Consider the following 14892-nt stretch of genomic DNA (forward strand, 5'->3'; position numbering starts at 1 on the left):
CCTAAAATGTTGTGTTTTCATGTCTATACAGAACATCAAATTTATTAAAAATAAGAAAGTAGAAAAGCTATTACCCAATTTTAAAGTTTCAGAAAACCACTTGACTTCTGTTTTACATTTCTGCTTACCCTACTTTTTTTCAAGATCCCTTTGCACTCACATTTTCTATTTAAAAATAATATATAAATTTGGTATCACTGTACATGTACTAACCCATAGAATAAAGTTTAAGTAACATTTTTACCACACAGTCAACATTGTAAAAACAAAATACAAAAAACTGTGGTGGAAATTATTAAAAATATTTTAATACATTATAATACAAGAAATGTTTATTTCCTTATCCCCTGCTTTGTGCATGTTAATAAGCCACTTCTTGTCTCAGTGCTGCCTTTTCATGTCCTAACGGAAAGTACCCATTTTCATTAGGACGTGAATCAGCGTCCATTGGTGCCTCCATAGGAAGCCTTTCTGGGGCTTCCTCATTTTCACTCCACTCACTCTCAAGCAAACCCCTTAGATCTAATGAGTTTAACAAATGGAGGGGGCTCCCTCTGTCAATCTATAGGCACCCTGCATTGCGAGGTGCTGATGACTTTCAATTGCAGCCAGGGTCTGCCAGAGGCGTATGCTAAAGACATGGACTAATAGCTTGCCTGTCAGTTTTACACTGACAGGCGAAAAATGCTTTAGAATACGAAGTATTCCAAAGCATTATGCAAGAAATCAATGGACCGTCTCTCCTAGTGCCCAATGACAAAAATATATTAATTTAGATGAGATGTAATAAAATGAATAAGTCCCCCCCCCCCCAAAAAAAATCAATAAAAAATATTTTCATTCCAAATATTTTTTTCTTTTTTTTAAAAAAAAATAGCATTTTTTTTTTAAAATAGATGTATTGTATCATAACAATCCATAGAAAAAATGCATCACGAATGGCATGACTAAAAAAAATGCAAAAAACTATGTTGGAATTCTGTTTTTCCCACATTCCTCACGTAAAAAAATGCATACAAATCAAACACTATATTATATGCACCCCAAAATGGTGCAAAACAGAAGTACAACTCATCCTGTAAAAAACAAGCCCCCATACAGCGACATGTCGACAGAAATATTTGACAGTTATGGGTCTTAGAATGTGGCAACCCAAAAATATTTTTTCTCTATAAAACATGCTTTTATTCAGCAAAAGTAGTAAAACAGAAAAAAACCTATATAAATTTGGTGTCAACATAATCGTACCGACTCATAGAATAAACTTATCATGTTATTTATACTGCACAGTCCATAGCATAAAAAAATTCCCCCAAAAATTTCGGACTTGCTGTTTTTTTTCCATTGATCCAAAAAAGCCCTCATACAGCTCTGTCAATGACAAAATGTAAAAGTTAAAGCTCTTGGAATGCGTCGATGAAAAAAATTAAAAAAAATTGCTTGGTTCTGAAAGTCCAAAATAGACTTAACCTGGGTTAAGGTTTACAATTTGGGTAATTTTTTTTCTAGCAATTTTCAATATATTTACCTAAATATTATTTTTGGATATCACCGGATGTAGTCCCATGTTTATTGTACTCTTTTGTTCACATATACTTCACGTGACTGTTTTCATCTTACCCATCAATAAGAAAAAAACAATATTTTGAAAATGTCATTTTTTGTAGCTAAATCCTTAATAAAATGAAACATGCACTAATACGTTCTTACCTTAACTTTCTTAAACCTGTGTAATGTATGGACTCTTACAGCTGAGAAAATATGCTAGAATGAGGAGTTGATCTATGCAGCAAAGTGAACTTTGCTTCCTCTTGTAACTTTGGTTTTCTATTTTTTTTTTTCACTTCGCTAGGCAAATTGTCACGTTAATGTTTGTCCAGTGCAGATGCCCTTGTAGGAATTGTGTACCTTCTCTCAAGCTAATCCTATTTAATCGGATGCACAATTAAAGGAACGTTAAAGCTTCTTTATTCGTTCAACCATTTGCCTTTAAATTAAGATTGTTACCACACATGGACAAGACAATATGTTTGTTTTGAAGTTGAAAATAACACTAGAGATTCATCCCTATTAGAGCCTGTAGGGGGCAGCAGAAAACAATATCATAACCACAACTTTATTAGAAAAGTTTTACAGTGAACTCCACACAATTCACTTTCACTTGCGAAATGTACACTATAATAAAGCAATGAATTATCTTCTATTTGTCTAATCTGGAAATTGCCCATTGTAGAATGTAATCTATGCCGGTAAAAACAATTCACCTTTCCAAATAACAAGTCTATTGATGCAGCTTCAAAGTCCCAGTGCTCATACATTTATAAATGTCTTTCCAGTATGGGATTAATGTTGTAAGCTTTAGAGGCTCAAACTATGGGATATCGTAGCCAATTCTTTTTCACGTCTTTTTACTAACATTAAAAAACTTTATGGGTGAGTTCAGATTTTGCGGCGAACATCCACGATGATCTACAGTATATTCACGTTTAGCAGAAAAGACCTATGCGCCATTCAGGGCATGATGCGGATTTTCAAATCCACAGCATAACAATTATGTTGGCAGAAATGCCGTGGATTTTTACTGCAGATTTCAAATCCACAGCAGGTTCTACAGCAAAATCCACATGTAAAACATGCAGATTCACTGTGGCAAATCTGTAGATTTGTGGCGGAAAGTCTCCGCTGTGTCTGGCCTTACGCTTACATCCACTTTTAGTTTCCTAATAATCAACACTGTGAGTCTTCTACATCAATGAATTGCAATATAACACAACAACTAGTTCTTAATATATAGAATACCCCTATTCTAGACTACATGTACAAAGCTTTAATGGAGTTTCAGATCTACAGATCAGGCAAAATCAGGCTGTGTATGAGAAGCTGTATATTTCCTAAGCTTTGTTCACATTTATTTAAACTATGAACTATGATTATACTGTACTTTTTCCTCATAAATGCCTTGCACTAATACTGACAAGAGAGCAGATCTTGAGGATTGGTGTTCTCTGGATAACACCGCTTGTTCACACATAGAGATGTTTGTATGAATGTTTGTTTGTATGTATGCATATCACATCTATCGATGTACTTGATGGAAGCCACCAGAATGGTCAATATAACCATATTCCCCAAGATTTGCTCCCTGCTTTTGATATGGGGCATAGCTGTGTTATTTTAAAATCACTTAAAAGGACTCATCAGATATGGTGCACTTTATGATTCAATGAATTCTTACAAATTACATCTTTACATAAATATCACCAAGAATTAATGTTGACATCCGCATAATAACATCCAGAGTGCCCCCGTAATAACTCCATCCAAAACGACCCCATTAATAATGGTATCTATAGTTACGTTGTTAACAACACCATCACAGTCCCATATTTACGGGGCGATGATAGTGTCCCATTTAGAGTGCTAAGGTAAGGTCCTTAGTAAAAGTACCAGCAGAGTGCCCTCTATTAAAGGGAACCTGTCCTGTTGAAAATATAGTCCAATCTACAGGCATATTATAGAGCAGAAGAAGCTAAGCGGATTGATTTATACTTTGGTGGGAAAAGATTCAGGTTAACTTTTAATTTGCTAAGCTAGCTCTGAGCTCATTCCATGCTGTGGAGTCCAGTTGTCCGTCCTATTCAGTGATTTAAATCCTTCCCTGTATGAATGTGCACACAATGATAACTGTCAATCACTGATTAGGACCGCCCACTGGACTTCTAATCTCAGAGTGTGCAGAGGTTTAGATCAATAAATTACAAGTTATACTGGATCTTATCCTACAAATCTATACATTAATCTGATCAGCTCCTCCTGCTCTATAACATGCTGCCTATAGATTGGACTGAATTTGCAACATGACAGGTTCCCTTTAATAGTGTAATAGGGAGATTGTGTTTTCCTCTCCTGACATCAACAGTCTCCTTTTTTTCCCAGGTCTATGTGCTCAGTGCCAGAATGGTAGTTTGGCAGGAGTGGTTAGTGATTGACAGCTCCAACGAACAGACTAAGGCTGGGTTCACACACCCTATTTACGGACATAATTCGGGCGTTTTATTCTCGAATTACGTCCGAAAATACGGCTCCAATGCGCCGGCAAACATCTGCCCATTCATTTGAATGGGCTTTAGGATGTTCTGTGCCGCCCGCGTCAAAGAAGTGCCTGTCACTTCTTGGGACGTAATTGGAGCCGTTTTCCATTGACTCCATAGAATAACAGCTCCAATTACGTCGGTAATGGACGCTGCGAAAAACGCCTGCACATGCCATTACGTCTGAAATTCCGGAGCTGTTTTCTCCTGAAAACAGCTCCGTAATTTCAGCCGTAATCGACGCTGTCGTGTGAACATACCCTTAGGCCTTATTCAGACGAGTTAAAACAACTGACAGCACACGGACCTATGCAATTCAATGGTGCTATTCAGACATGCATGATTTTTCACGCAGTGTGTTTCCGCTGCGTGAAACTCACTGCATGTCCTATTCTAGTCCATTTTTGGGGACCACGCACGCATTGAAGTCTATGGGTGCGTGAAATTCACGGACAGCACATGGATGTCATCCGTTTGCTCTCCGTGTTTCACGCAACAGTTGCTACAGAAAGGATGAGAAAAAAATAAATAAATAAATAAATGTGCACCAGCACTGACATAAAAACTGATGCCACCTGGAACAAACACTGATGGCACACGGAATTGCAACGCATGAAAAACAGTGCATTTTTTATGCACGCAAAACAGACACGTTCATGTGACTCAGGCCTAAGGGCTTATTCACACGAACGTTAAATACATCCGTGTGACGGCCGTTAAAACAACGGCCGTCACACGGACGCATGTATTTCAATGGGACCGTTCACACGTCCTATTTTCTTTCATTTTCACGGATGCCTCCATAGACTCAAATCTATGGGGAGCCATGAAAACGGGTCCCGCACGGGTGAAACTCGGATGTGAAAAACGGCCATTTTTCATGTCCGAGTTTCCCCACTTTCGTGTGAATAAGCCCTTAAAGTTTTGCAGGATACTTGCCTGCTCCCCTGTGTCGAATACTCCTGAGCAATCTGGGAGAGTAATTAAATATCTCTTACCTATATTATAAAGTACAGTATTTTAATAAACTTCATTCTATAGTCCATAGAATTAATTTAGTAACTTTGCGAATAGAGCGCTCTATTTGTTAATTTGCTTGATAGATATTTGTATGAGCATCCCCTCTGTCCCATTCTTTATCAATGACTACAATAAGGTCAGATATACAATGAATACTTCTCAACTATCTTGCGGGACATGTTTTTATACTTTATTGATTTAGAATACATCTAGTGTAAAGCCATTTGCATTATAAAGTTTAGATTATTCTTGTAAAGATTGGGGGTTTTGAGGTTGGCATTAATACCAGAAGACTTTTCTAAATTTATAGGAATTGATTTGACAATATATATTAAAAATGAAATGCCAATGTAGACAAATTTAAAAAGTACATAATATCTTTTTTCCAGTGTGAAAATGTCTCCTCACACCTGAGTGCGCTGATATTTGGTTTTACTTTTTGTACCAGGATTTTGCATTAAAGAAATAAAAGTTACAGATTAGGTCGAGCATATTAAACACCGGTATGTCTTCTTCATAGTAACTAAAAAAATAGCTTTTCTACATCACAGTAAAGGCAATATGATCTTTGGCGACCTGCCTGTATAGTCATTGCACTTACTTAAAATGTCTGTTAAAATCTAGTACATATGAACACAATGAGAAAACTAAAAGGAGCCATAACAGAACTACAAGTAGTTTTGAATACAGGGATTTATCTGAGGGGCCAGAGAATTTAGGGCATGCCCAGACGTGGCGGAATTCTTCCGCAACTGTCCGCATCAATGCCGCACAGAATTAGCGTTGCAGATTCTGTTGCGGATCTGCCCAAAATGGGCATTAAATTGATGCGGACTAGCCTCTGCGTATTGAGGTGAAAGTACTTCCCTTCTCTCTATCAGTGCAGGATAGAGAGAAGGGACAGCCCTTTCCCTAGTGAAAGTAAAAGAATTTCATACTTACCGGCCGTTGTCTGGGTGACGCATCCCTCTTTCGGCATCCAGCCCGACCTCCCTGGATGACACGGCAGTCCATGTGACTGCTGCAGCCTGTGATTGGCTGCAGCCGTCACTTACACTGAAACGTCATCCTGGGAAGCCGGACTGGAGGAAGAAGCAGGGAGTTCTCGGTAAGTATGAACTTCTATTTTTTTTACAGGTTGCTGTAAATTGTGATCGGTAGTCACTGTCCAGAAACAGATCGCTTAAATCTTTCAGCACCCTGGACAGTGACTATTTACTGACGTCGCCTAGCAACGCTCCCGTAATTACGGGTGCACACACATAGTCATCCGTAATTATGGGTGCACACACGTAGTCACCCGTAATTACGGGAGCCCCATTGACTTCCTCAGTCCGGCTGTAGACCTAGAAAAACATAGGTCCAGCCAGAATGAAGAAATGTCATGTTAAAAAACCAATACGCTCCGCAGCACACATAACATCTACATTACATCTGCGGACTTCATTGCAGAACTTTGAATCCCCATTGAAGTCAATGGAGAAATTCCGCAATGAGTCCGCAACCAGTCCGCCACACGTCCGCAACAACCATTGTATGCTGCGGACACCAAATTCCGCACTGCAGCCTATGCTCCGCAGCGGAATTGTCCGCAACGTGCAAACGAACCCTACTAAAAAGCTGTGGAAGGCAATGGAGAAACGGGTCCGCTGCGGATTTCCGCTGCGGAGTGTCCGCAGTGGAATTCCAGAGCAATTCCGCCACGTCTGGCCATGCCCTTATAAGGGCAGTTCACTCTAGAGACTTGAAATGGTGCCCAGGGCTCCAGAAACAGAGAAGGTGGAAATGTATCCCCTTCAGGACCCAGTCCATTATTGCCCTACCACATTCTGACTGTCACAACTTTTTTATTTTTACTCTGACTTGGCCGCATACGATAAGACATTTTAATCACATATTTTAGTATTGATATATATCTCTTACATTATTTGGCATTAGCAATGTGGAGTCTGTGCAGTTCATGCCATCATCATTGAAACTGGTTTCCAGACTAATTATGTCATCAATAACGTCTTCCATCTGTTGAAAAATAAATATATGTTATTCAAAGTGATCTCAAGGTTATATATTTAATTTCTATATCTGATATTATTAATACATTTCTTTCATTAATAGTCAACCATGACTAAAGGAAGGAGGGTTAAAGAGGTTAGAGAAGTTAGACAATACTGTGCATCTAAGAGAACGCCATTCCCATAACGGAGCGTATCTATATCACTACAACACTCATAGTAAGAAGTCATCTAGACATTGTCTGGCAGTAGTCTTAGACTAATTGTAATATCTAATTGTATATTATGCAATAAATAACAAGGATGTCAGAATTAGTGGAAAAACATTTAAAGAAAAATTGACAAATTATTTCTAGCTTTTTTTAATTTGGTCAAATGTGAAATTAATAAAAATGCTACTTTGTCTATTTTTTTTTTACTGCTCCAGAACATCTCAAGTAGAAGGAAAACATTGCTGCAGAGATTGTTAGGGTTCATCTTTCGAGAGTTTTACAGGTCCATACAACTTTACGGAATTACGGAACCATAATATGGCGCTCATAGATTTCTGTGGGTCCTCCACATGTTGGCAACTGTTATACAATTGTGACATGCTCCATCGGACACCATATTACAGAGGTTTTCTCCCCTATAAGCATTATAATATCATGTAGTACAGAGCAATGTATATTGGCATATAGAGTGTCTACGTCTCTGTAGTATGGAGCTGAAGGGACTCTGTGTGCCTCCCAACATCCTCTGGCACATCACTCTGCCACGTGCATGCGACCTTATATCTCCTGTCCATATTAACTATACCTGGCTTGAAAATGGGCTTCTAATGCTCATATACTGAGTCTCAATATTAGAGAAAGAGCCTGCATGCCACGCTTTAATTGACGCTGGTCACAAATGGTGACACACATGTAGAGCAAAAAAAAGGACTCCAAATACCACTAAACAATTCAATCTGTTGCTTTCCATGCTTTCATAGAGTGAGAAAGAAAAAAAAAATAACAACAGCATAAAAACATAGATTATGGTGTGTCCGAGATTTCATGTGCCTCAGTAGATTTGCTAAAGTAGTTACCCTGTTGATATGCCTTGCAAATTAAGAATCATAAAGCATCAATTTTTTTTCTCATCTACCCAGTATTAGGATGCCACCGTTGCAAAATGTTGAAACATAATGCACATTTTTTTGTACTGATAAATTAATGAAGCTATATTTGTAATTAGAGATGAAGGGAACTGTAAAATTTCTATTCACTGTTAATTCTACAAAATTCATTGCAAATCTCCAACCAAGTAAATTAGTACTACCATAACTATTCATAGCTAAAGTAGTGGCTTTAATATCTTCATTGAAAAACATTCCAGCTATTTCCCAGCAGATACCTGAGAATTACTTGGTGATGGGAGGAAGAATATAAATATTTAAAGATGGGCCAAATGTATACAGTCTATGTATGTATTAAGTGGTACAACGTAAAATAAATATATAAATATAATGCTACAGTAAATGGTTCCAATCACCCTGCCACAGAATACCCATGTGGCATGCTCCGGTAGTCCTTAGTAGAGCATCGTTTTTGAAGGTTAAGTTTATAAGACAATGTGTGATAGCGGGAACTAATGTACATTATGTCAATGTTAGTTATAGAATATGTGAATTTCTAGTTCTTATATAAAAAATATATAAATACGATTTTACTGTTGTCCAAGTTTCACAACATTTCTGTTTTCCACACCCATAATTGTAAAGACGGTGAATAAAATTCAGTTCGCAAAGTATATAGAGTATATCCTGGTTACCTCATTTTCATGGCTGTTGCCCAAAGCTAGTATTTTAGACACAGTGCCATTTGGTGTACAGCTTTCTGCCACAGGAGACATATGTCCATTCCGTAGTGGTGGGGTTATTCCTGCAGGTTGGGCATGTGAATAGGAAAGTGCCTGTGTTGAAAATTTGGTTCCGATTGATAAGTATTGTTTTACTTGCTGTCTTTGTGATTGTTGCAAGTGATACTTTGTTGGATTGTCCAGGTGTGTTTGAACCTATAATACAAAATAATAATGTAGCTTTAATAACAAGGTTAAAGTTTTTTTCATGTATGTATTACTTTGTACAGAATCACTAACTACATTACAAGGTGGGGTGTCTTAGGGATTTCACAATTAAAAAACATGTTAGTACATTTGGCAGCGATGTGGACATCATACAAAGCAATCACAACACTCTACAATGTGTCCACATATTACAGTTTATTACATAGAAAGGAACATTATAGATTCAAAGACAGATTTGATGCTTCGTTGTAGACAATTGCTGACTGCTTTACGAAGCACTAAAATTTTCGTGAAATGTGCCCAAAAATTGCTGTGCACGCCATGCTGCAAATTTATTCTGTGTTTTTTCCAACACTTTTTAAGCCTACTGCAACCGTTTTCAAAAGTTTCAGGGAAATGGACGAAATGGGCATGGTCAAGAGGTGTAGTAAATGTGGCATATTTATTAAACAGATTTCTTTTTAACTGCAATGTAATGGTATACATGTACGCCAGATATGTGGTGGCATAAGGAAAATAAATATGCCTAACATGCCAAAAAACTTGCATCAACTATATTTCATCCAGTGGGCAACGTTGATAAACTTGATGTATCTTGCACCATTTTTATTAGCCCACGATGTATCAATCCTCAGAAACGACTAATAAATCTCAACGAATTGACCATAACTCATTTCATAATAAATCACATACATAACAATACATATATAATAATAAATATTCAATACACATGTGCTAAATCTAAAAATGTCAATTATGAATTATTTCAAATACAATAAATAAAATCAAATGTTTAGTAAATTATTTTTGTATTCTCTCTTTCTTTTTCTTTCTATGTTAAATACATTGTGACTTGTATGAGTAAAACTGGTCATCATGCAATAATAGTACATGAGTCCAAAATATTATTATTTCAATAATAAAGTAATAAGAAGCTTAGGGAACAAGTAAACTACATAAGAGAACTATTTTGCACACATTTCCAACATTATCTCAATAATAGCATTAGTCAAGTTTTCTGTATCTCTTAATCATAGAGAGGAACATTATGACATTCAACTATGAAAAAGAAAACGAAAAACACAGTTAAAATCATCTAAAACTGTATAATATGCAATCTATACTCCTTACCTCATAGTACGAACAGTCAGCTAAATGAGGCATTTTCAAGAACTATGACAGTTCAATCCTAGCAATGGAGGTACCAACCACACAGCTCTCTGGAGGTTGCAGATCAATAGGGACAATGTTTGAACTCAGTAGGACTTTATAATCTTACTAACCATGATAAAGGATCTAATTGGCTACGACGAAGCCATCCTTTGATTGCAAAGATTGACAGTTACTTCAAATAGCTCTGCTTCTTGTAGATGTCACATTCCTTTAATTTAACCACGACAGGAATACTAGATACAACATAAACTGTATTGTCAATTGAGTCTTGCATCTTTAGTCCAGTGGGGCTTTTCAGTGGTTAATTGCAAACTAGTAGTAATACATTTCTCTCAAGGGCCCCAGTATTTTTAATATGCTCTTAATTATCATCAGTAGTAATGCTTGATTTACAACACATATTTATCCCTCTGCTGTGCTCCAATTATACAATCCATTTAGAATTCCCCTAACATACATTAACATGCAGCAGTAATCCACATGAAGTATTTGCATATAAATTAAGCATATTTTGTCATCACTTTGTGCTAGTTATTTGGCCTTTTACATCTTAGTCAGTTGACATTTTTACTATTACTTAATTATACTTATAAAGAAATAAAAAAAAATACAGACATTACTGCTGATACCACAAATAGGAATTAAATGTGTGAATAATTCTATAATAATTTGAAATGTTATTTTTTACTTAATACTTTCAATATAAATTAAAATAAACATTACTCCTATTTAAATTATTTATATATATATATATATATATATATATATATATATATATATATATATATATATATATATATATATATATCTCAAAGAACAGAAAGCAGGGAAGCAGCACTCAAAAATAAAGGAGTTTATTCACCAAACATCCGCCAATGCAACATTTTACCCCCTCAATGGAGGCATTAAAATGTCTCCATTTGAGTGCTGCTTCCCTGCTATCTGTTGTTTGATATCTATCGCACATGGAGTGGTCATTCCTTTTTTTTAAGCATAACACTTACCGTATTACTGTATTGCCACAGTGCTGCTCCTATCTCTGCCTATATATATATATATATATATATGTATATATATATATATATATATATATATATATATATATATATATATGTATATATATATATATATAGCAAAAACACAGAAGAAGTAACAGCACCAGGACTTCAAAGATGGAGAGGTGTTAGTTTATTCATCACATAGTGAACAGAATAAGCAACATTTCGGTTCACATCCAAACCTTTCTCAAGCTAATTCAAAAGAGATGTTGTGCTCTAATATATTAATCATGTTACACTGATCCACATGAATTCACCTTTTATATCAGTATGTCTTTTTATATGGTTATTTATTATATATTATGAATTCATTATATTGTACACTGTATACCTTATGTATTTCCTAAATATACCTGGCACTATGCACTTTTGAATTAGCAATTGTAGAGAAGAATTGATCCAGCGCTGATGGTAAGTTAAAAGGGAAACCGAAGTCCCAAGTTTATTGAAGAAAGAATAAAATAGAAGGGAGACGCAGTCCCAAGGTGTGAGTAGTCAGGACTTGAACCTGAGCCTACGCGTTTCGAACGCAGTCTGCGTTCTTAGTCATGGCAAATGAGTTAAAGACCGTGTGTCTGAGGTATCCTTATATGTCGATCAATCAGCTGGAGAGGCCAATATGCAAATGCTGGTGATTGGTAGATACCAAGAATTAAGGAGTGGCTAAATGGTATGAATGGATACGAAACAAAACTAATTCAAAAACCCAACCAACATATGTATATTGGGAATACAATATTGATGTAGTATAATAAATATTATAAGATAGATACCCAATATGAATGTAACAAAAATGTTGGTAATAAAAGATGGTAAGCCCGTATATCATAAATGAGTGCATACAAAAGAGACTGAGACACACGGCCTTGTCAGTACTTATACATACATGAAAAGCAAACATGACATGTTGACAAATCGAAACATTAAAAAGTGTGAAAAGATATGGAAAGATTAAAAAAGAAATGAAGAAAGATCAAAGACGCTGTATTATAATAGAATATTCATGGTCTGTGATACTTCAAAACACTTGTAATAATAGTTGTTCAAGAAAACTATCGAAATACAACAAATGCACATAGTATTAGGTAAATTAATTAGTATAAATGGAAACAAGTAGTTCAAATATAAGCCCAAAAATGCATCGGATAACCTGTCGGTATTATAAAGAAACATCTCTATGGCCAAGCGAACCGCAACGGATAAATAGTTGATGAAAAAAAAAGAAGCATTAACACAACTCGGTGAGTGTGAATATGGTCTAATATAGTATGCAAAACAAGCTATGTAAGCTGGTAGAAAGAGCATTAAATAGAATTCATTGAAGCCCGCTGATAGTTAATAATGATAATAGACAGAACAGCAAAGTCGGAAAATGAAAAAGTATATGGGTATTCATAAGGGGACATTCAATGAATTACGATAATATAACTTAGTTGCGTTTTATAGCTAATCAATGCAAGTAACATTGTCATGAGACAATGTAATGATGAAAAATAGCTAGTTGCATACCTAGAAAACCAAACAAGTGAATAAACAATAATTGTATATATAACCATAAGAAAAATTCATATGTAGATGGTATTTTTATGCGTAAACCGAGGTTAAAAAATTAATACAAATATAGTAAAACCGACTAATGGCTGGTTATCATAAGAAAACGTAAGCTAATGTCTTAGACTATAAGTCTGAGATAACGAAAAATAAGCTAGAAATTCATTTGCAAAATATAATGTGCGATCTTATAATGCCATTGAATGCATATTGATATGGTTCTAATTTAATTGATGATTTTTGATATTAATCCAAAAATTATTTAAGCTTAGAATTGTCATAGTAAGTATGATAATGGTTCAATAGTAATACGTATAAGTAAGGTGAGTTTTCTAATGAAAAAGCAAATAAGGCCAATGGTTAATGGATAATAATATGAATATATGAAAAAAAATTGACAAGATGTCAAAAATAACAGTAAAGAAAATCTATATGATCTTGATCCACATGGAAAAACATACAATCAATACAGTGGCATGAGTACATAATGATGATGACCTGATATGGCCAGTTAATATATGGCTAATTGGATTAACCTTGGTACATATGACAGATTGTGAGTATATATTAACCTTATATATGGGAACTCGATGAAAAAATGGCACAATAGAAACAGGACCAAAGTAAATGCCATTCGAGACAGATTTTTACAAGGTGTGTGTACTTGTTGACATAAGCAATCAGTAGTGGATTCTATAATCTGATTCATATGAATTTCAATATTTCAATAATGAAACATGAGATCCTTCCTGAGGTTGAGTCCTTTGGGGAAGCGAGTCTCCAAGCTATAAATCCAAAAGGCCTCCCTGGTGAGTAAACGCTGTTTTAAATCACCCCCTCTTTTTGTACCCCTCACTTTTTCAATGGCATATGTGGAAAAAGAGCTAACATTTCTATTGTGGCAAGTCACAAAATGCCTGGCTGCATTGGAAATGTTGACAATAGATGCATTACGTATATAACTAAGGTGTTCCAATATGCGAATTTTAAATTTCCTGGTAGTGCAGCCGACATATTTGAGATTGCATGTTGTGCATTCAATAATATACACTACATGGTCACTGTTGCAGTTCATGTATGTATTAATAGCAAAGGTAGTGGTTTCTGAAGAGTTAGAGTATTGTTTATTAATTTTGGCAAAAGTGCAAACTTTGCAGGGATTAATCCCACACTTGTAGAATCCTTTATATGTTAGCCATGTGGGTTTAGGGTTATTGGTTGGCAGTAATGATGGAGACAATATGTTGCCCAAAGTTTGTGCCCTGCGAGATACTATTCTGCATCCATTTTTTAAGAGGTTCTCTAATGTTGGATCATCATACAGTAAGGGGATGTATTTCAACACCATGTTTCTGATGGTGTTGAACTGCTTACTGTATTGCAAAACAAGAGTTGGAATATTTTGACTCTGAGTTGGAATAGTTTGAGTATTATCCTTTAATATAAGGGAATCTCTATTTTTAGTTGCAACTATGTTTTTGGCTCTTGTTAGGGTCCAGTCCTTATAGCCTCTTGCTTTCAACCTGTTGCAGATAATAGACTCTTCTTTGATATAACTCATATGGGAACTACAATTACGTTTGGCGCGTGTAAGTTCACCAATGGGAATGGCAGAAACCGTGTGCATGGGATGGCAACTTAGTGCATGCAGTATGGTATTTCCTGATATTGGTTTGCAGTAAATGTTGGACTGAATTATATCACCAATTCTACTTGAAAAACTTAGGTCTAGAAAATTGATGCACGTGGAGTTAAAATGAAAAGTAAATTTGAGGTTGGATCCATTATTGTTAATGAAAGTCATGAACAGCGGTATGACAGATACATCTCCCTCCCAAATGAGTAGGAGGTCATCAATGTATCTGCCATACCAATGTATGTGGTCAAGAAAAGGGTTGGTTGGAGAATAAATGTAGTGTTCCTCCCACCATGCCATGG

At 35.8% G+C, this 14892-nt stretch overlaps 1 protein-coding gene across 1 annotated transcript in view; it reads right to left on the bottom strand.

Annotated features, from left to right (window-relative positions):
- TFEC (transcription factor EC) overlaps positions 1-10336 on the bottom strand; it is a 36291-nt gene extending 25955 nt beyond the window's left edge. The window contains exons 1-3 of the mRNA XM_075855042.1: positions 10304-10336; positions 8918-9160; positions 7035-7130 (exon numbers count right to left, since the gene is read on the bottom strand). Coding sequence (XP_075711157.1) covers positions 7035-7130; positions 8918-9160; positions 10304-10336 — 372 coding nt within the window. The remainder of the gene's footprint in view (positions 1-7034; positions 7131-8917; positions 9161-10303) is intronic.
- Between the last annotated feature and the right edge of the window lie 4556 nt (positions 10337-14892).

This window comes from Rhinoderma darwinii, chromosome 3 (genome assembly GCF_050947455.1).
Source record: "Rhinoderma darwinii isolate aRhiDar2 chromosome 3, aRhiDar2.hap1, whole genome shotgun sequence".
NCBI classification, from domain to species: domain Eukaryota; kingdom Metazoa; phylum Chordata; class Amphibia; order Anura; family Rhinodermatidae; genus Rhinoderma; species Rhinoderma darwinii.